This window comes from Anoplophora glabripennis, unplaced genomic scaffold, assembly GCF_000390285.2.
Source record: "Anoplophora glabripennis isolate ALB-LARVAE unplaced genomic scaffold, Agla_2.0 scaffold17, whole genome shotgun sequence".
Classification (NCBI taxonomy): Eukaryota; Metazoa; Arthropoda; class Insecta; order Coleoptera; family Cerambycidae; genus Anoplophora; species Anoplophora glabripennis.
In genome coordinates, this window is record NW_019416231.1 from 314950 (window position 1) to 337219 (window position 22270).

At 36.6% G+C, this 22270-nt stretch overlaps 3 protein-coding genes across 3 annotated transcripts; 1 reads left to right on the top strand and 2 right to left on the bottom strand.

Moving 5' to 3' along the window:
• Positions 1–2884: 2884 nt before the first annotated feature.
• On the bottom strand, positions 2885–8649 carry LOC108917872 (heat shock 70 kDa protein cognate 5). The gene is made up of 6 exons (XM_018724660.1): positions 8463–8649; positions 8152–8207; positions 7826–8095; positions 7463–7771; positions 5819–7064; positions 2885–3315 (listed from the first exon to the last, which is right to left on the bottom strand). The coding sequence occupies exons 1-6, from the start codon at positions 8562–8564 to the stop codon at positions 3220–3222; spliced, it is 2079 nt and encodes a 692-aa protein (XP_018580176.1). The 5' UTR covers positions 8565–8649; the 3' UTR covers positions 2885–3219.
• A 290-nt stretch (positions 8650–8939) lies between these two features.
• Positions 8940–11789, top strand: LOC108917786 (protein spartin). The gene is made up of 7 exons (XM_018724541.2): positions 8940–9269; positions 9323–9755; positions 9810–9944; positions 9999–10178; positions 10233–10427; positions 10679–10931; positions 11289–11789. The coding sequence occupies exons 1-7, from the start codon at positions 9123–9125 to the stop codon at positions 11560–11562; spliced, it is 1617 nt and encodes a 538-aa protein (XP_018580057.1). The 5' UTR covers positions 8940–9122; the 3' UTR covers positions 11563–11789.
• Positions 11790–12189: 400 nt separating this feature from the next.
• LOC108917900 (modular serine protease) lies at positions 12190–20840 on the bottom strand. The gene is made up of 12 exons (XM_018724713.2): positions 20543–20840; positions 20378–20477; positions 18342–18452; positions 18068–18214; positions 17256–17546; positions 17006–17205; positions 16714–16920; positions 14171–14332; positions 13074–13195; positions 12852–13019; positions 12603–12768; positions 12190–12428 (listed from the first exon to the last, which is right to left on the bottom strand). Exons 1-12 carry the CDS (start codon positions 20592–20594, stop codon positions 12232–12234), a joined length of 1923 nt encoding a protein of 640 aa, XP_018580229.1. The 5' UTR covers positions 20595–20840; the 3' UTR covers positions 12190–12231.
• Between the last annotated feature and the right edge of the window lie 1430 nt (positions 20841–22270).

Genomic DNA, 22270 nt, shown 5'->3' on the forward strand with positions numbered 1-22270 from the left:
ACAGGCGGCAGGTGTCGAGCGACCCAGGTCTCTGATAGGCTGCCACAGCCACGTCCCCGAGCCTGCCTTAGGTCATCCATCCAAGTTCCAGCCTGTGTCCGTGATGCTTACCTCGGCCGATTGAAATCCATCGGCCAAGACACCCGGCTAGGCGGTCACTATTCCCTGTTTTTTATGAAAAATAATGAAGTTTCTGACTTCACGACTTTCCAAGTCGCTACCAACCCTGCTTACACTCATTACCACGCTGTGATTTAACAAGTTTCTTGGATATGAGCTTCGTTGTTTATTAACTTATTGTTTTCTCTGTAAGATGGTGCATTGTTCATTTAGAATTATCAACTTAAATGTAAATTTTGAACAATTAACATTTTAATTCAGTTTGAACCTTACCAATATCAGAAGTGGGATATTTTAATAGTCCAAAAATTGCAGGTGTTAATTATTGATAAAAGTTGAGAAAAAGGTAAGTCAAAAGTACTTTTAGGTTTATATTTAATAGTTTCTCGTAAGCTTATACAGGGTGTTGCAAAATGTTGGTCAGAGAATTTTAGAGCAGATTCTACATCCAAAAATATGAAAAAAATATATTGCCTATATTGCTTTTTCGAATTCTACGTGAAATTTGAGGGCCACTTTATTAAATATTCCCTATACCTAGGAGTTATAGATTTTGAGATATTAATTTTTAAAGAAAAGATTTGACAGATGCAACGGTCCGCGGAGATGCTAGTAACTCTTTACAGGAGCGTGATATCAAGCCGATTTTTGGTACCTGTAATGCTAAATTATGGTATACCAACAAATTAAAAGATTTAATACTAGGTGTTTCATTTTTGCGGTTACACTTTGATAACTTCAAACAGCTATAACTTTGTTAACTTAAATGGAACACTCTGTATTTTTTTACTGAGTCGCATGCAGATTGAAATTTCCTTTCAAGTCATATAAACATTGTTAGGGTTGCCGTTACTATTTTTTGATATATTTGCAATTTTCTATGGACTATTGGACATTTTTTGCTTGTATCGGACCTGTTGTCAAATTGGCCAGAAACACTCCAAAACAATTAAAATAACTTGACATTTGTCAAATTATCGTTGTCTGTAATGGTTTTTGCTGAATATTTAAATAAAAATACCTGGGGATCGTTTAAATCATACTTATGAGGATTATTTTAATTTGTTTGTTATTTATGGAACAAAGCAGCAGATTCTCTACACGTTCTTGGAATTACTTTGTCCATAAATAACAAACAAATTAAAATAATCCTCATTAGTATAATTTCCCAGTCATTTTTATTTAAATTTTCAGCAAAAACTATTCACACAATAATAATTTGACAACTAACTTGACAAATGTCATATTATTTCAATTGTTTTTTGGTGTGGTCAAGGCCAACTGGACAACAGGTCCGATACGCGAAAAAGTGCCCAAAAAATAGAAAATTGCAAATATCTCTAAAAGTAGCAACGGCAACCCTAACAATGAGTATATGGCTTGAAAGGAAATTTCAATCTGCATGTGACTAAGTAAAAAAATACAAGGTACCATTTAAGTTAACAAAGTTATAGCTGTTTGAAGTTATCAAAATGTAACCGCAAAAATGAAACACCTAGTATTAAATCTTTTAATTTGTTGGTATACCATAATTTAGCATTACAGGTACCAAAAATCGGCTTGATATCACGCTCATGTAAAGAGTTACTAGCATCTCCGCAGACTGTTGCATCTGTCGAATCTTTTCTTTAAAAATTAATATCTCAAAATCTGTAACTCCTAGGAATATTTAATAAAGTGACCCTCAAATTTCACGTAGATTCCGAAAAGGCAATAATATATAGGGTGTCCCATTTAAAATAACGAAGTTGGTGTCAACTTCCGGTATAACCGGTAGTGCTGAAGAGTTCTAGATATTTTAGTTGTGTTCTCTCCAGGGATATTGCCATGTTGCCAAATTTTCAAATTTTTCGGAGCAGTACCTTTCTAGATATCGATCGACGCTGTTCCCGGTGGGACACCCTGTATAGAGAAATAAATTACCCAAAAAACAATTTCCAATGAAAAATTTAGAAAATATCAATAACGAAACATTTTATTTTTGTTTCAAAAACGAAGTATTCGCGGACCTACGTTTATAACAATTTTTTCGCATTTTTGGATGTAGAATCTGCTCCAGCATTCTTTGAACAACAATTTGCGACACACTGTATGTACCTTCAGCATTATCAGTGATTTCTTGGAAACGGGTAATAATTAAGCAGCCGAATAGAAAAGCCACCCCGAAATTTCATTTCATTAATTTTTTATTATATCCTTCAAAATATTATGCTTTTAAAGTATTCGATATTCGAATTGAGACTCGCCATAGAGCCACTTATCAAGTATTTTTGCCGCTACCATATATTTTCTTGTCAGGTTAATATAAAGACTCGGCTAGCAAGTACGAATGTGTTAAATAAGATTGTGATGCAAAAGTGGAACAATGGCAACTTTTACTCCTGAAGAATAGTGTAACATAATTGCGTTGATCCTATACAATTCATGGCACAGGGTCTGTTATTGGCTAAGGGAGGCACTGCTTTACGTCATGTTACAATTGACAAAGTTTGACTATTTATCCCTTGATTTATCCCTTGGTTGTGGTTATCACAAAACAGTTTGATGCAAGTCAACAATGCCACAAACATAATTCATGAGCAACGAGACAAGTATACTCACAGACGCATTTTATTTAGCATCTTTTGAACATTTTTATTAGAAGTGCCTGTTGTGAGTATTCTTAAGAAATTATTTCCATGGGCGGCACATCAACAGGGGTTTAACGGATGATTTAACGTAATTCAACATTTTTGACGATGATGATAAGAAAAAAAAAGGAAAACACATTTTATATGAAATATATTGTACTAATTAGCAGAAATTCATAACACATTGAGATAAAAACAGTTACAACTATTAAAAAAAAACAGTGGAACTAATACAAACTCCGTAACGACATCCATCATTCAACACACACACCGCAGTCAGTCTCCGATTTGAATTTGTAATTTCCCAAACCCAAATTGCACATAAACACAATCTGCAATTTTTCATTGGAAAACCTATGTTGGCGAAGGTGTATTTCATCGTAATAAAGTGGCACCTTCAGAACATGATTTCATCACATATTTTACACTAAAAATGTTTGTACGGTCGACGTTGGTCGGTCGCGCTAACTTAATTCTGACCTTCCTTCTTTTCTTTGGATTCCTCGCCCTGCTGCTGCTGCTGGTCCTGGCCGCTACCGCTGGCGCTTTCTCTGTCTGCCGCCATCTGCAATGCAACCGGAAAACCGTCTCATACCGAGTGTTACAGCATAAAACATTTTTCTCGTACAAAATTTAGTATCACATACAGGGCGTCCCATTTTAATGTACCCCGCCGCTTAATTCGAGTTTTATAAAAAAATATTTCGAACAGAAGTTATCAGGTTTCGAGGGGGTCAAATTATGGTGACCTTGAAATTAACCTTAGTCAATTGAGGTCGCCACCTCGATTTTTTAAATGGAAACCCATATTTTTTATTGCAGATTAGTATTCTGCGGGAAAAAATACGTAACTTTTGTATAAAACATTTTTCTTGAAAAGGCTTCCTGTAATAAAAACATGGGTTCCTATTTAAAAAATAAAGGTTGACCTTGAAATAACCTTATAATTGACTAAGGTTAATTTTAAGGTCTCGGTAATTTGATCCCCCCGAAACCTTGTCAACTTTTGTTGGAAATATTTTTCACCATCCTGCTTATTTCTCGAGATATTAGCCTGAGAATTAAATTGGAACAGTAAAAGTATAGCGCACTCTATAGTAGGATCATATTCGATGCAAAGTAGAGCAAAAATCATTTTTAGGAGGCATAAGATGAACCATTTCAAATTTAAAATGAAATTGAATGTAAAATCTGAAATACCGCATCATATGCATTGTGTTCTAGCAGTAGCTGTAGTCACCCAGGTGCATCGAGTGTACAAAGTGGTCGGTTATACGCCAAATACTAATCTGGCAAACTTGATAGTAAATCAGAGAGCACCTCCAAAGAACAAGTAAACAACAGTGGCGCGTACAGAGGTAAAATGTAGTACATATGTGGAATTTAAAAAACAAATTGGATTTATAATAAATTACATTTAAAATAAATAGTTTATGAGAATAAAGGAATTTTTGTAGGAACAAGGGTGCCAGACATGAACTGATCCCTTCGTCATTTCATAATGTATAACGAAATTATTCAATTTCTAAAACCCTTAAAAAAGTATGACACTGGATCCCTTGACAGGCAATAATTTATTACTTTGCATCGAATATGATCCTACTATAGCGAGAGAAGGAAAAAAGTTTCATACAAAAGTTACGTATTTTTTCCCGCAGAATGTGAATCTGCAATAAAAAATACAGGTTTTCATTTAAAAAAATCAAGGTCGACCTTGAAATGGCCTTGATAATTGACTTCAAGGTCACCATAATTTGACCCCATCGAAACCTGATAAATATATATTAAATATGTTTGAAATATTTTTTTTATAGGTCGAATTAAAAATTTATGTGGCCTGGTACATTAAAATGGGACATCCAGTATAAACACTAGTCCCTAATGTCCTCATTTTCAAAACATACNGGAATTTAAAAAACAAATTGGATTTATAATAAATTACATTTAAAATAAATAGTTTATGAGAATAAAGGAATTTTTGTAGGAACAAGGGTGCCAGACGTGAACTGATCCCTTCGTCCCTTCATAATGTATAACGAAATTATTCAATTTCTAAAACCTTTAAAAAAGTATGACACTGGATGCCTTGACAGGCTGTGATTTATTATTTTGCATCGAATATGATCCTACTATAGCGAGAGAACGAAAAAAGTTTCATACAAAAGTTACGTATTTTTTCCCGCAGAATGTGAATCTGGAATAAATACGGGTTCCATTTAAAAAAATCAAGGTCGACCTTGAAATGGCCTTGATAATTGACTTCAAGGTCACCATAATTTGACCCCCTTGAAACCTGATAACTTTGAAATATTTTTTTTATAGGTCGAATTAAAAATTTATGTGGCCTGGTACATTAACATGGGACATCCAGTATAAACACTAGTCCCTAATGTCCTCATTTTCAAAACATACGTGTTAAAAATGAAAAATGTTCTCTAAATATTTTCTGAACGATATCAGACAAACATCAAAATGAAATTTTGGGTACAGAAAAAATTTGACGTGAAAAAGTTCAAGTTCAAGTGAAAGCCTTGATTCAAACCTACTTGTTACATTTTCTCTTCAAAAATTCAAACTGCAAATTTAATTTTGTTAAAAAATGATCGTTTTGAACAACTTTTTAACATTATAGAAATTAACAATTTGCCTCATGCCATTTTCCAGAAATATAACATTTTTATGCCAAGTCTAAAATGATTTTCGATCATGTTCTTAGCATTTTATTTTAGCACCTTTTTTCTTATTTTGACCTGAACTTGTGGTATTTTTTTACTTTTTCTCCACACCCCTTATTTCATGAAACTGGTTTGGAACCAGAAAACTCAAATAACGAAAGTGATGATCAGCCACAATTAATTAAAAATTTTTAAGAATGCGAGACAACATTGAACTGATTTTTTGACATTGGTGTTTCAAACGTCTAAAGTTGCGACATCACAAAATTAATATTTTTGGGTTTTTCCACATTGTTTACAAAAAAATAAAAATAAAAAAAGGAAAATATATCATTTAGTTGCATTTTTGATCCCTATAAATTGACAAAGCGTATTTAAAAAAAAATTTCTTACCTTTTTGTACGCCATTTCGAACAACTTAAGCGAAGACTGCTGCAACGTTGTGGTGGCCTTGCGGATCTCCTCGGGATCGGCCTCGTCCTTCTTGGTCAAGAACTCTCTAACCTTGGCGATCTCCTCCTTCAACTTGTCACACTCCTCCTTGGGCAGCTGATCCTTGTACTCCTCCATCTTCGACTCAGTATCGTGGACGATTCCCTCGGCTTGATTGATAGCCTCCACCCTATCCTTCTTGACCTTATCTTGCTGCGCGTACTGCTCGGCGTTCTTGACCATATTCTCGATCTCGTCTTTGCTCAGACCTCCCGACGACTGGATGATTATCTGCTGTTCCTTTCCAGTGCCCTTGTCCCTGGCGGAGACGTGTACGATGCCGTTGGCGTCGATGTCGAACGTAACCTCGATCTGAGGCACTCCTCTTGGCGCCGGCGGGATGCCCACCAGGGAGAATTGTCCAAGCAGTTTGTTATCACCCGCCATTTCGCGCTCGCCCTGATGTACTTTAATCTCCACCTGGGTCTGTCCGTCGGCGGCCGTCGAAAAGACTTGGCTCTTCTTCGTGGGGATGGTGGTGTTCCTGTTGATGAGTCTCGTAAAGACGCCCCCTAGAGTTTCGATACCGAGAGACAACGGGGTGACGTCCAGTAGGAGGACGTCGGTGACGTCTCCCGCTAAGACGCCTCCTTGAACGGCAGCGCCGACGGCTACGGCTTCATCCGGGTTTACGGCACGACTCGGCTGTTTCCCGAAGATGTCCTGTACGGTGCTCTGCACTTTCGGCATCCTGGTCATGCCTCCAACCAAAAGCACCTCTCCCACGTCAGATTTCCCCACTTCGGCGTCTTTTAATGCTTTCTGGCAGGGCTGGATCGTTCTCTTGATGTGGTCTCCCACCAAGCTCTCGAATTTGGACCTCGACAACTTCAGATTCATGTGTTTTGGACCGGAGGCGTCCATCGTCAAGTAAGGCAGGTTAATGTCGGTTTGTAACGAAGAGCTCAGTTCGCACTTTGCCTTCTCGGCGGCTTCTTTGAGACGCTGCATCGCCATGGGGTCTCTCGTGATGTCGATACCCTGCTCTTTCTTAAATTCGGATACAAGGAAATTCACTAGGACGTTGTCGAAGTCTTCACCTCCCAAGAAGGTGTCGCCGTTGGTCGATTTCACCTCGAATACGCCCTTCTGAATTTCCAAGATGGAGATATCGAAAGTGCCACCACCCAAGTCGTAAACGGCAATGCTGCGAGGAAATTTTTACTTTGAAAATTTTACATATGCAGGATTATATACACAGAAGTATAAATAAGAGATGTTCAGACGCTACAGCGAGTCAAATTTGTTAAAAAAATAATTCTAAAAGAATGCTTTGTATTATTAAAAAAAATTGGGTATTACAAATTATAAAACATTCATATAAAAAATTTTATGTAATTCGGACAAAGCGTTTTAGAGGTATATGAAAAAAAATTTAAATTTTGCCGATTAAGTGGTGAAACGAAGCAATTTTGAAGGTAAATTATCTTATTTTGACTCCAAGAATCTGTTAGTTCCATGTACAAGAAAAACCAATGAAACACCCTGTATTACCCGTGTTAACTGGACGAACGCTATAAGTATTTTATATATGCACTGACTTACATTTTGTCTTCAGTTTTATCCATGCCGTAAGCCAAAGCAGCGGCGGTAGGCTCGTTGATAACTCTCAACACGTTCAATCCAGCGATCTGGCCAGCATCTTTAGTAGCCTGGCGTTGCGAATCGTTGAAATAAGCCGGTACGGTAATAACGGCATTTTTAACCTTCGTGCCAAGATAAGCCTCCGCTGTTTCCTTCATTTTAACCAAAACGAAAGCGCCGATCTGACTGGGCGAGTACATCTTTCCATCGGTAGCCTGAACCCAAGCGTCACCATTGGAAGCTTTCACGATTTTGTATGAAATGTTATTCCTGTAAGAACCACAAATCAGCTTTTTAAATTATGAATGTTTTTAATAGACCTACATATCTTTTTTAACTTCCGGATCCTCGAATCTCCTACCGATCAAACGTTTTGTGGCATAGAAGGTGTTTGCGGAATTTGTGACGGCTTGACGTTTTGCGGGCATACCAACCAGGCGTTCCCCATCCTTGGTAAAGGCAACCACAGAGGGAGTCGTTCGGGACCCTTCTGAATTTTCAATTACCTTCGCCTGTTTGCCCTCCATAACGGCCACACAGGAGTTTGTGGTGCCCAAATCGATACCGATAACGGCACCTTTGACACCTTCGGATCTAAAAAGTGTAACATTTAAAAATCTGTTGATCTACCAAGCAAGTAATTAACTTACTTATTTCGGAACTGGCTGTCATATTTGGGATGTGGGGAGTACAAGTACGAGGGTTTCTAGAAAATAACAGAAAAAACGTTACGCTCTTAACAAGGCGATTGTGCAATTCTTATCAAGGGCAAACCGGGTATTCTAACCACACTTCTCACCAGCTACAATTTACACAATTGTTATAAAATTTCTACCAGATTAGACAGAAAATAATATATGCCCCCCAACTGTTACATAATACAATGAAAAGCGTTACATATATGGAAAATATACAAAAAAAAAATAAAAATGAGGAAATTAAAGCACGTCGTAGAACTTACGTTATTTAATAGCTGCGAGAAATTTCGCTTTCCAGTAATATCGAAATTAACTCTGGAACAATCGAGAGCCTTTCTACTTAAAGCTCGTGCAGCGGACAACATTTTCTACAACTTGTTTGAATTTTTCCAAATTTAATTCTTTCAACTTCACGTGCCGAATACAAGAAAAAAGACTGCGGCAATTATCGAACTGATAGATTTTGACACAGGACGATTGGGGGAGCAGTAGTCGACCAATGGATGAGTTTTCTAGAAAATGCGTGAAACGCGGGGAAATTCAAATGTTGTTTTGGAATTTATGAAATAAAACAGTTTTCGAAAAATTAAAACAAAATGTAGAAATTCGATAAATCAAGAGAATAAGCGACAGTTTTATTTATTACTTTATGGCCATTCAGTCGGATCAAATAGTATTTGTGAAAAATAATTTTAAATTACTATGTCGTCTATGTTGATGATAATGTAATATGACATAGCACTCATAGTAGAAGAGTGATGTGAAGACTTGAATCGGGAGGAATTAACCTTTGTACCTGACGTGAAAATTGTGCCTCAGAATAGCTTTCAAAGTGTAAATACGTAATTAAAAATAAAAAGTCAAATACAACTCGTCAGTAATCTTTACACAAAAACTACGTATCTAATCTATAACCTAACTTAATGTCTGATTCAAGAGATATGGGTAACGCAAGTTACTCGGATCGCCTTTGGGCGAAGACCTACAGTGAAATAAAGAATAACCACGATGCAGCATTTTTAGCAATAGATCAAGCTATAACATTAGAGGAACGAGAAAAACCAAACGAGGTGGGTATAATATTTTGGACACTTTTTCACTACAAGATGCTTTCTTTTCCTAGGCTATTGAGAAGTATAAGGAAGGCATTAGACTGATAGACGAAGCTCTTTCCATACAAGTCCAATGTCCAGATAATCCCGATATAACATGGGAGAAAGCCACTGTTATGATTCAAAAGATTAAAAAAACTAGAGCTGAGGTACTCACTCGTATTAGTTCTATTCAGAGATCGTCTACTTTTGTTCCCGAAGTACCTCCTGAAGATCCACCTTCATATGAGGAGGCTGTAGCATCTGTTTCATCAGATGAAGAACGATCGATGACTTACAGAGACCTAGCCACTGCATTACGCGATCTGAGTGTTAGTACCAATCAGAGTATATCTGAAGAGATTATATATACACACGATAACGTTAGGCTTTACTTTATCTCTCCTAATGGGGAAGTTTTGTCCACGCAGCTGCCGGAAACCCTCAAAATATCCCTGGTAGAAGGTAAGATTAAATGTTTTTATTTATGTATGACAAAGTGACTTTATTAAAAATTAGGGGAAGAACCAAACACTCCTAAGGCGATTCTACAGATAGGTGCGTGGGTTTACCCATTAATTCCCGGAGTGTCACCTTGCTATCGTACAGATTACGGCGCTTTCATCCTTCCCAATGTCCATGCAGACATTCCGGGTATGTTTTGTACCGAAATTTACTTTACCAAATTCCTAAATCTTACTTTCTTAGGTTCTTCGGTAGGAATTATCTTACCTTCCGATGCAGATAAAGACGTATTCGACATATTAGAGAATATATTGCACGGAATTATTTCCCAGGCCACTGAAGAAGGCATAGAAGCAGAGAGAAGGCGTAGGGCACAGCACGCCGCACATATAAGTTCTAGAATCTCCAACGGCATAGTAAACGGTATACTTTCTGTGTGATAACGTTTAATACTAAACTAACTGGAATCTTGTACAGGTGCCTGGTATTTATCCCAGGGATTGATAAAGGGAGCGCAAAAGGCTAGCGAATTCTTCGACAGCAGCACTCCCAAGATAATAAATAATATGAAACCGTCTGAACAACCCACGCAGATACCTGAAAAGTTGTCGAAAGGTGTGCAGATAGCCGAGACGGCTACGAATAAAGCTGCGCAAGTGACGGGATTCATTGGTGAGTTCATTAATCGATATTTTTGTATTTTTTTCTTAATATTACGATACTCATACAATACGATTCAATGTACTAGCTCCTTATTTTGAACGTAATTATAAATAAATGGACGGGCGAAAAATTGTGGAACAAATTGAGGTCGTAGCATGCATTGTTGTCAAATTCTATGTTCTTGATTCATAAACGTTTTTTCATAACGTCACAGAAATTTAACGATGAAGATAAACACTTAAGTTTCCGACACATTTTAGCGGAGAAAGTGGGCACCGCCACGATGCGTCTGGGTCAGTTCTTGGCCCCGCACATCCAAAAGCAAGGGACGAAACTGCTGACAACTGGTTTTAAAATGTCCGAACAGGAGGCTTCCGATAAAATGGAAGGTATTTTAACGGTAGCCGCTGGGGCGGTGGAGGGTTTTTCTACGGTGTACCGAGGCCTCCATACCTCCGCTGGAATTCTGGCCAGTAATCTCAAAAACAACACCGTTAAAATCGTCGAACACAAGTAAGTAATAAACGAATTGTAAACGTTTTGTTCGAATTTGAACAATCGATCGATGAATTTGGTCAGTCTAGGGACTTTCTTGGTAAAGTAGGCTTGGTTCTGTCTCGTTTGACCTTAAAGTAGTCTGGCGCTAAATAAAAATCAGCAAACGACAGCAACGAACCACCCAAAGTGGAACTGCTGTCAAAAAATTATGTTGTTTTTATGTCAACTAGAACCGATACTAAATAAAGTTCACTGATTGGCTAAAATATCTTTGACAGTCGAAAGAATATTTGAATTAAATGGGAATCGGTTTTGAACATGACATTACCGTGGGTAATTCTGGGTGAAAATTAAAGAAAATATATATTTTAGATATGGGGTCCCAGCTGCTACATTAACAGGGACCTCTTTGTCGACGATAGGCAACGTCTACACAATAAGCCACGACGCCAAGATGTTAAAACCTAAACATTTGGCTTTCCATACCGCTAAAGACACCACCACCGCTTTGACGTACGCTTATAGCAGCTCCAGTAGAGGGAACGCCGCTTACCAGAACTTGCCTGGTCCGTCTGGTAGTAGCGAAAAACCCGACGGTTGTAATTCTCACAACGATGATGGGGACAGAAAGAAGGGTTTGAAATAATTTAAGTTGGTGTTTGTTTATTATAATTTTCTTTCATATCAAATGAAATACTCTCTATTTAAAGTGGAGGAGGATATATCGGAAATAAGACGTGATGGTTGTAGTAGGTGTTATTGTTAATCGTTTATCTTGTATATCTACGTTTGGTGTACAGCAACATTTCCTATATTATTTTTTACTGTGATATAAATTTTTTATAATATATTTAATAAATTTGTTACACAGGGTTTTTGACAGTGTCATTTTTCTGTCTTAGAAATTTAAAACGTTTTTTGGCAACAGGTCTAAAATCTTATTTGCAGGATATATTCCACTTAGAGCCTTGTCATATCACATCAGGTGGGTCGACATTATGTAACACACCTAAACAAGGTTAATGTCAGAGGTCAATGACCCTGAGATTCACAGACTAAACACAGTGCTTTACGAAAATAGTAACAAATTGTTGTTTTCCACTGCAGTTTCTTTCTGGCACTGCATTAGTTTCAGTTGTTTTAAAAGTAACAACAGGCAACATTGAGAAGAACAAAAGTTTAAGGGCAGAATATACTTTTATTTAGCGTAAAAATGCAATTAGTTTATTAAAAAATGGGAATGTGGCTTTCAGGTTAAAGGAAAACAACCAAATTATATGTAAAAATTGTAATTAAAATAGGACAACCAATTTTTCTACCAAAAACTGTTTTCGGCTATTTTTTGTTCCATCCACTCGTAGTGGCTGCTGACTTTCGTGTACAATGAACTGACTTGTACGTCGCAAGCGTCCATCGTACTGCGGCCTATGCTTACAACTCCGTGCACGAAATAGCGCTTGTCGTGCTGAAACACCAAACCCCCCCCACTGTCGCCCCTGCACACAGCTATACCTGTAACAAAGATAGCGTGATCGATATATCTTGGGAAATGAGTATTCTGACGACTGAAGGTAATTAAAGTCAGAGAAAGCTGAAGTTATTTTTGTACAATTGAACCTTTGAGAAAAAAAATTTCAAAATTCTGACCTGGATATTTCACACAACACTTTACAACAATTGTCTTACTCTTATTATAATGTCCAGCGCACATCTTGTCGTCTGTGAAATATTTATCCGACCAATCCGGAGGTAATTCTTTGTAACATTCTGAATCTGGCTTGTATGGGACATCGATTTCTTTAAGTTCATCGGATGGCTCACCGGATGCTATAGTGTATCCCCATCCCGTTATCTGGAATGTAAATTTGATAATGTATCTATTAAAAATATTTTCGTCATCAGTTATATTCGTGATTACACTGTACCTTCACTTACCACTCCATGAAGTGTTGGGTCGAGATGGAGGTTTCGGAGATTTTGGTAACATACCGGTTGGACAACCTTGGATAACAACAAAACCTCTTTCGTTACTAATATCGCTATGTCCAAAGCATAGCGTTGACTGTCGCCCCTGTATTTGTCAGGAATTTCTATTTTATCCACCTGAAAGATGCTTCTAAGGTTAAATAATTAAAAACGGTAGGGATGTCGTGATACCTTTGAATACTGGGCCTGAGTATCTCTAGGATCCTTATACTTGTTGTAATATTTCCCCACGCCTACCAGTATTTCTTCGTTTGGCAATTTTTGTGCTTTTTGGTTTGTGACGCAATGCGCAGCTGAAAAATTAACAAAATTTTAAACTGAAAAAATTTCTGATAATGGGTTCAAATATCTGTCATTTTCATTTCTTTTTGACGAGGTGTGTTACTCTACCGACTGTACCTCATTGAACATTAAACTTTGACGTTTGTCTCAAAGATGGCGCCTCTGCTGTTAATGTCATGTTGAGTTGAATATTCCAGATCCAGTTTGTAAAACGAAAAGATTAATACAAAGTTTTTTAAGTCACAACTTTTTAAATGTCCTGGTTTATTTTCGTATTTTATAACCACATGTATTCAATAATAGAATAATAGAAATAATAGAGTAAAAAAAAATAAAATAACGTATACATCAAGTGGTCATCTGGGTTTTTTGTTATTATACCTAGGTATTGCTGCTTTTTATGTTCTTATTAGAACAGGGGGTTGCGTTTTCGGTAGATAGTGAAAATAATTTAAAACGTGCTGTGGTGTTCTTAAGTTAGTAAGTTTACGAAACTATGCAGTGAATTTTGAAATTAGAAATATATTAAATTGTTGACTATAATAGTGTTCCATAACAAGTGAGTCTCAACCCTCCATTTTCCCATTTTTAACCCGCTTATTATCCTTTGATGAACCGATTCAAAGAACGTGATAGACGAATCTTGGTAAGTCCAGCATTTCATTATTTTTTTGTGCGTGATAATACAGCAACCCATATGAGTAACTAAATATTTAGTCATATGGCTCAACCTTGTTAGGAATAGAATTCGGGACTCAAAAAAAAAAAAAAATATTTTGATACAGCAATTGACGATACTTAAATTTTTGCAATTAAATTTGCTGAAGAAGCGCAACCCTATGGAAAAATTTTAAATAAATCAGACAAAAACTAAAAAAAAAATAGTGCAAACTTAAAGAAACACTACAGATCAGATAGCATAATAATAATTTTGCCTATGCCCATATTATACTAATATTTGAGGTTATAGTTTCGCTGATACATACCTGTAAGAATAATTTTCTGTGTCAGCATTGACCCACCGCATGAATTTATGTAGGAACCACCCACTTTTTGGAATACTGCTGTCACCCACGGATAGTCCCCTTTCTCCACAGTTTGCCCATTTACAATCAGAGGTTGAGCAGAAACCTTTTTCTCTCCACATACTGAAAGTATAGAATTTGCTTCATAAATGTATTTGGTGTAAGCTGCACACAAATGTCTATAAATACGAGTATATTCACATATTAGTAACATAGTTTTAGCAAACACTGTATAATTAACATGTCTATCGGTTATTTCACATATGCAGGGTTGCAAAGTGTGCGGGTTATTTGGATATTTTAGAGATAAAAAGAAATTTAAATTCATTCAGAATTGTGCGAGAAAAAGAATTTTTGTTAGATGGTGTGAACTTATCATTTTAGGCGTCTCTAAAAAGCAGTAGATGTGCAGGGCAGGGCGACTGCTTATATATTAATCGTTTCGTTACCTCGGTAACTGGTTTGATTTGATAGTTTTCTATCTCTAGTAGTAAGAGAGATATAGTTAAAAAAAGTGTCATAAGAATATGTTGAAACAGACTTGTTGGCTACAGTGATAGGTATATTGTGGAAAACAACTACTTTACGAGCATCATGCCCCTTGTAGATGTCTTTTAATATCTCATAATTCTTCTAATAAGCACGTTGTGAAAACATTGACTCAGAACTAGACATGTGCATCATTACAAGTAGACATGAACTAAGGCGCTCGGGCATCAATAAAGTCAACTGGCGAACGTTCGTTATATATATTTTTATTGTTTAAATTAAAATAATAAATAATAGGGCATTTTATTATGATATTTGTAATCGGATCAAAGGCTTGTTTACGCTAGAGCTCGAGAGAGACTGTGAATAATAGGTGTAATGTTCTTAGGACGTAGAATAATTTAGGCGACGGTCGGAATTATGTTTCTGCGCATATGAACGTCAAAGCTCATAAGATTTTAAAACATCTCTACCAATGGCCATTGAATAGTCATAACATTTCAGATATGACATAGGTACCTTGTAGAGGTTAGATCTCACCCATACTTAAAGACTTGTTACCTGTCTACTAGTAACTTGTGCTACATTTCTCTTACTATCAGAAATAGGTCCTTATCCATAGAAAGTGACCTGATATGCGACAAACAGCTATATACAAGGCAAATTTACCGAAGCAAATGTACTAAAATATATTTTTGAATGTTTTGATTCACCTTCTGGTTTATTATGCCACGTTCTTCGGAGGTTAGGCAGGGGAAAATCGTTTCAAGCTCAAGCCATGTGGAAGGTTCTCATGAAAAAATGCACTTTCCTGTCAGATAAACTAAACCTAGCTAGAATATTAGCATTAATCCCAATTAAGTAAACATCGAAATATAAAAACATAACAGTAAGTACAGTTTTCTTTAAATAAAACAAATGGCAATTAATGTTAAAGACATGATTAATACTTTTTCAATTAATGATGATGAGTTAGCAAAAATGGTTGTCCATTCCGGTAGCACAACTTTTTCCAATGACCATGAATGAGGCTTAGAGTATCTAACATTCGGAATTCTTGACGCCATCTTGAGAAAATTATTACATAACCTCAATTACCTTAACCTTGGAATTCCGACTGTTCGGTACCTGCGAGTTCTGTGACGGTGCATGAAACTTATATACACTCAAATGTCGAGACATTAGTTTCTGGTTTAACCAATTTTGATGAGGGAAACGTAAAAGCTGTTTTGATCGACTAGACTAGTGATTGTACAATGTTTCAACTACAAACACAAAGCTATCGACTGATTCCAAATTGACACGTAGAAAAACTAATCCAAATCCAAAATCAACATTGTGATGTAGGTATTCTTAAAGACTAATGGTAGGTAACAATAACTAGCAACTATACTATAACTACGGCGATTTATTGAGAAATACAAATGTAATTTATGAAGATGCTGATGTGTCTGTCGCTCTACGTAAATGTAGGTACTTTCTTTCACCTTCACTATTTACATTTTTGCACCAAATTATGTCTGGAAGTAAATGGTCACTGCATTGATTTGTGACTATAAAATACATTTGCCTGCACCTGGTGCAGGTGAAAGAAAAGCAGGTTAAAATTTTGCAAAGGAGTTGCTCCTAACTCAAGTTGATAAGACAAGAAAATTGATAATTACATATATTAAACTATAACCTTGTTACAAACATGGAAAGACAACTTAAATAATCAATTATTTTTCGTGGTTCCCTTTTTGATGCGAGTGTTAATTTAACGATTTAAAATCAATGAATATATCTTAATGAGGTTAATTTTTAACATGTTCACAGGCGTTTAATAATATATTAGTCACTAGGAAACGTGATAATTCCATTAAAGTTCTTTGGGTGTTCCCCAGATGCTCCTTCGGGATCCCCTCCGACGTTAATAGTAAAATTAGCGGGAAAAACGATATTTATCCGCTGTTTCTTACGCACTTTCTTCCCGTTAACGTTAACAGTAATATAAAAATTATAAGTGATTGGCTGACCTGGTTGGCACACGGGCTCCGGGTAATTCCATGTGCCCCCGTAACAGAATCTTTTGACGGGGTTCCTATCGGAGGGTTCGTAGTAGGGGGCGCACTGGAAAGTGGCCGAGGTGCCATCTGTCGCCTCGTCGCACTTGATTTCTATTCTCCTGGTGTCGAAGCACCTGATGGTGGTAAACTTGGTGGTGTAGAGGGCCCTGCATTTCTCTGGAAGAAAAATATGTTTTTTTTTGTTAATTTCTTTCCTTTTCTGGTATCCTCAATAAGAAAAACTAATAAACTTTTAACTTACTCAAACACGTTGGTGGTGGAGCGTTCCACTGGTTCCCAACGCATATAATATACGAAGACTCCGAGGACAGCTTGTAACCGTCGTTGCAACCAAACTGCAAAGCCGTGGAGGATGCCACCGTCTCGGAGGGATTCTTTACTATGTTACTCGCCAGGAGGCTCCACTGGCCGAAATCTGGGTGTTCGGGCAGGACGCAACCCCTGATAAAATAAAATAAACGAGGGATATTCCAAGGAGGATCCTTACTTACCCGGTTCCTGTTGACGGAATGTCTGGAATAGTCGTAGGGATCGGGGTGGGTACCACGGGCGTTTCGTCGCAGTTCTCCTCGTCGGAGTTATCCACGCAATCCTTGACGTTGTTGCATTTGGCGAAGCCGTCGACGCAGGCGCCGTAGTCACACTTGAAGGTAAACCCGGGACACTGCATGTTGAGACAGGTCTCCTTCGTTTCGTCGGACCTGTCCTCGCAGTCCGGCTTGCCGTTGCATTTGGCGTCTTGAGAGATGCACTGGCCAGACTTGCATTCGAACTGGTCGGACCTTGAACAAGCAGGGTTGGAAGAGCGGTTTGGTATAAAGCCACACGTTTCACGCGTCACCTCCTAGTGACGTCACTATCAGTGGTATGGTGTAAAAGTTCGCGTTTTTAGCTTCTCAAGAGATAAAGCTCAACGCAAGATATTTCACACGCTCGTTATCGGGCAAACAAAAACAAAAAGTAACGAATCTTACGTGACGTAAAATACAAATACAGTATTGAAATGAAAAATTAAATTTCACGCTTTTTTAAGCGCTACCAAGCAGGTAGACGTTACAACCAACCAGTCGGCAAGAATACCCTTTCTATGATTCCTAATTAGATAGCACAGTTTTTGAAACTAGAACATCCTGAAACATATACAGGCCATTCATTCCGAAGAACATCGGCAACGTTACTGGCTAATATAGGAGCAATATCGTTACGATATATCTGTCACCACCGAGGTGACGTCTAAGCGGTAACATGGCGGTAACCGAAGAATTCGGTTTGATATTTGGCTTTACTGGTCACATGGACTTACTTGCAGTTAGAGGACACCTTCTCGACGTTGTTGGAGAGCACGCAGTTTGCCTCGTCCGAATTATCCCTGCAATCCTTCTTGCCGTCGCATTTCTTGTCCGCATCGACGCAAGCTCCGTAATCGCAGGTGAAAACGTAGCCAGGGCACCTGAAAAAGATGTCACAGACGTACACATATAGTCAGTTTCCCCGCTAATTGACTGAAACGGGACTGTGAACGGGGCTTGTTTCTGAGATGATGTTAGCGAGAAAAACGAGATATAAATGGAACTTACTGGACATCCTCTTTGCAATCGTTGAATTCGTCGCTTCCGTCCTTACAGTCGACTTTTCCATCACACCTCTTGTCGTCCGGCAAACATTCCCCTGTAGTTGTACACTTGAAACTGCAAATTGATGGTGTTGGTTAAAATAACAGTGTTGTTATTTACTTACCCTTCACCGATTATCCTTCTAACTTGATTGAATATTCTTTTAGATACGCATTATACAACATACCGACAGAATGTGACAATTTACTTCTTAAAACAAACAGTCAAAATATGAAATGTAAAATGTTTAAGCATGTTTGTTTATTAGCAGATTATTATGGTAAATTACTTTTTATATATCCATAGAACGTTAATTGTAATTATTACCTGGAGAAACCAGTTGTGGATGCCACTAATCTTATAATATTAAAACAATCTCTGGTAAGCAGAAATTTCGGCTACTAAGGTAAATAACTAGTCTGTGTTTAATAATAGAAGATGACCTTTAGAAATATGGTTGTATTTTCCCACTAACAAATCCTCCTTTATATTGTATTTTTAATTAAAAAGTAGATAAGAGTATAAAAAGGCTTGTGGTTAAACCAAACCAAATTTTATGCAAATATGCATACAAAAAAAATAATTTTATTTCCCAAAGTTAGTATATGTGCATCAAATTTTAGACTACATCCTAATACTAAAGTTGTCTTAAATTATTTAACAGTTAGATAGTTGTTTAGTTTCTCAAAAATACTGAATGTTACTGTATTTTAAACTTTTATCATCTGTAAACAAAATAATATTTATCGAACTTAAGAAGTCTTACGCTGACGGCCTATTAGAATATTTCAGAGATACTTCGATTTTGAACACCCTGTATTTTTAATCAAAATCTGTTGTAGAATTTTACTCACTATCTAACCATATTATACTTCCCTATACCTGCTTCTCTTAATTTTTCCGTTATTGACGGTTTTTGTGATAAACTTAAATACAAAAGAACCAGTCATAAGTCATAATTTGCTGTTAGCCTGTCAGTGGTAGTTAAATATTGATTTGTAAATAATGGAGAAACCCGTATTCAAATGCTGACATTTAAAATTTATTATTTATTCGTGTTATGGGATTTTAAATAGACCATGCAGAATTTTTAATGTTACAGTTAGGTACTTACTAATAATAAGCAGAAACACATTAAGAAATCAATAAAATCATTATTAATAAGTAAAAAAAATAACACCATGAAAATAATAAGTTAAATAATTATCAAAATACTGATTGTTTTGTTTGCTAGGAATTTCACAGCCATCCTCGCAAGAAATTGGACCATTTTAGGTCACAAAAACTGTCAATAACAGAAAAATTAAGTGAGATAGGTATAGGGAAGTGTAATATGATAGATAGAGGGTACAATTCTACAACAGTTTTTTATTAAATATACGGGGTGTTCCATTTAGAAATACCATTCGAAAATAAATTTTCTCCACCCTCTGTGTGGAATTAAACAGTTTCTAAATTAATTGTAACAAAGGCCAAGCATCCCCCATCTCTCTATAATTAGGCTATCGAAAAGCACCTTTTTTTGAAAAACCATTAGAGATAGATATAGGGAAAAGTCTCCCTAAAATTACAGTATAACTTTTTTGATAGGTATCCATTATTCTGCATTTATCAAAATCATCTTCCAATAACTTTTGTTTTAATTTTCTAGTAATATTTTTATGTTTTCTGGAAGAATTGAAATATTATCTTTTTATTTTCGGATATCCTCGATGATTTTAAAGAAACCTGTTAAACAAAAACCTAACATACTGAAACATCTTGTATATATTTTGAGTTAATTACGTTTTTGCTTTATCTTATCTTTTCCAACTGGTTTTCCACGATGATTTCAATATTTTCAGAAATGTCATGTCTATTTCCCCAACAGCATACGTTAAAAAGCAATTTATTTTGTAGAACTATTTTTGTTTATAGTTAACTGCCTTTGATTTTCAAATTAATACTAAAATCCAGCAATGGCCTCGAAAATCACCAACAAGTAAAACAAATCGTCTCACCCTTCACATTTTCCCGCCTGTCTCGGTGTCCTGATCAACTGTATGGACTCGTTACGAACCGCAGAAAACCCAACGGTGATTCCAAAGAATCCGGAAACACCTAAAACGTGTCATTACATTAACACCTAAACGGGAACATGTCCGATCTCACTGCAGGAAACTTACTTAAAATCACGTAAAAATTCAACAGAAACCTTGACAGCAAAACATTCCTCATCGTACTAGAGTCACACTTCACTACACTGACGACAAAAACTGCCTGCGTTTTTAGAAAATATTCGGATATTGCCAAGACCGTCGGTCGTGGCGCATATCGAGATGTCTTGTTTTTGTTATCTCGAGAGAAGAGGTCTCGACTCTCAACCTCGTCGGAACACTTCTTGATAAGTGTGTTAAGTGTTGGATTGTAACCACTTGCGCGCTGTTGGGGATTTCCTAGTTAATTTTCCCGTGAATTTGTTTATTATTACAGCTGCTAGTTGGCGAAAGGTTGCTGTTATATTCAGCTGTTACAATGTCACATAACATAGTGTAGAGTGGACAGTAAATGATACCCCGAAAAACAGGCCCGGTCTGGCTCTTTCAGGGGCCGTCGGTAAAAATCGGGGCCTATTTGGTTTTGTCTGTTATTAGGGTGCATATCGACTCTCCCAGCAAAAACTGTCGTATCTCAAATTTGGTTATATTTTGTTTAAATTACGATTATTATAATCATCATTTTTGCTGTTCTCTTCTCGGGATCTGTATTCTTATAGGCACTACACACGGAATCTTTTTTTGGCTTAAAGAAATAAGCTATATTAAATTTCGAATTCTCTTTCCTTCAGACCCACGGTTTATAGATAAAGGAGTTATTAGTTTAAAGGGCTTACGATTTGGAATATATGTTTATTTCTCTCTTTCTTTTCTGTAGGTACACTGTTTATAGGGGTATAGGGCAAAATAATAATAAAAAAAATTCATTTTCTCATTCTTCTCTTTTATTTTCAATTTACGGTGGTTATATCTCAAGAATTTACACAAAATTTTCCAAATCTTCCAAAATAAGTCGGGTTTTGCCGACTTCTCGACCTGGCCAGACCGGGCCTGCCGAAAAGTTTTTTTTTTAATTTTTAAATTCTACGTTGTGTTGATGAGAAGTACATGATGAGAACCAATTGATTTAATTCAACTAATAGTAGACGACCTCTAAAAATGTTTGTGTTTCGTAAATCTAACGAACTTTTGTTTATTTTATTTTTCAAAACAAATTTAATATGAATGCGTCTAATGGGTAATATAATAAATAACAGGTAACAGTTTGTATATACCTAGGGTGTTGCGAGAAAGTATGTCACGCCAATTCTTTGCGAGAAAATAACGGGAGAAAAATAGGAAAGAAATCTTTTTACAAGATGCAGGAGCATAAAACATTATTTTTATTAATAACTTCCCTTAGTACTCTCATACCCGTACACTTTTTTATAAAGTAAATATTAAAAGTTTATGATTATTAGTATAGGGAATGTTGGAAAATGTACAGTTCTCACTTACTCAAACCACATATTTTGCGCTGTTGACAAATAAAGAAAAAAGACTAATTGCAAAGCTAATTTGGTTCTCAGATATCGATAGAAATTTTGACTCGACAAAGAGAAGCCCAAATGAACAATGACCCAAAGAGACTATCATTATTTTCTCTCGGAGAATCTGTTGTTAACCGCTTGACCTACTTTTTTTACAGCAACCTGTATAACAGTCAAAGTAATTACTGAATTCGCTGAGTGACATACAAATCCTGAATAACGTTAATTAACTACATTTAATTAGAAAGAGCCATAACTTATGCTTAGATAGTAATAGCATAGTCTCGATTGAAGACTAAAGAGCTAGGCAGTATGTACCAGGTTCGGT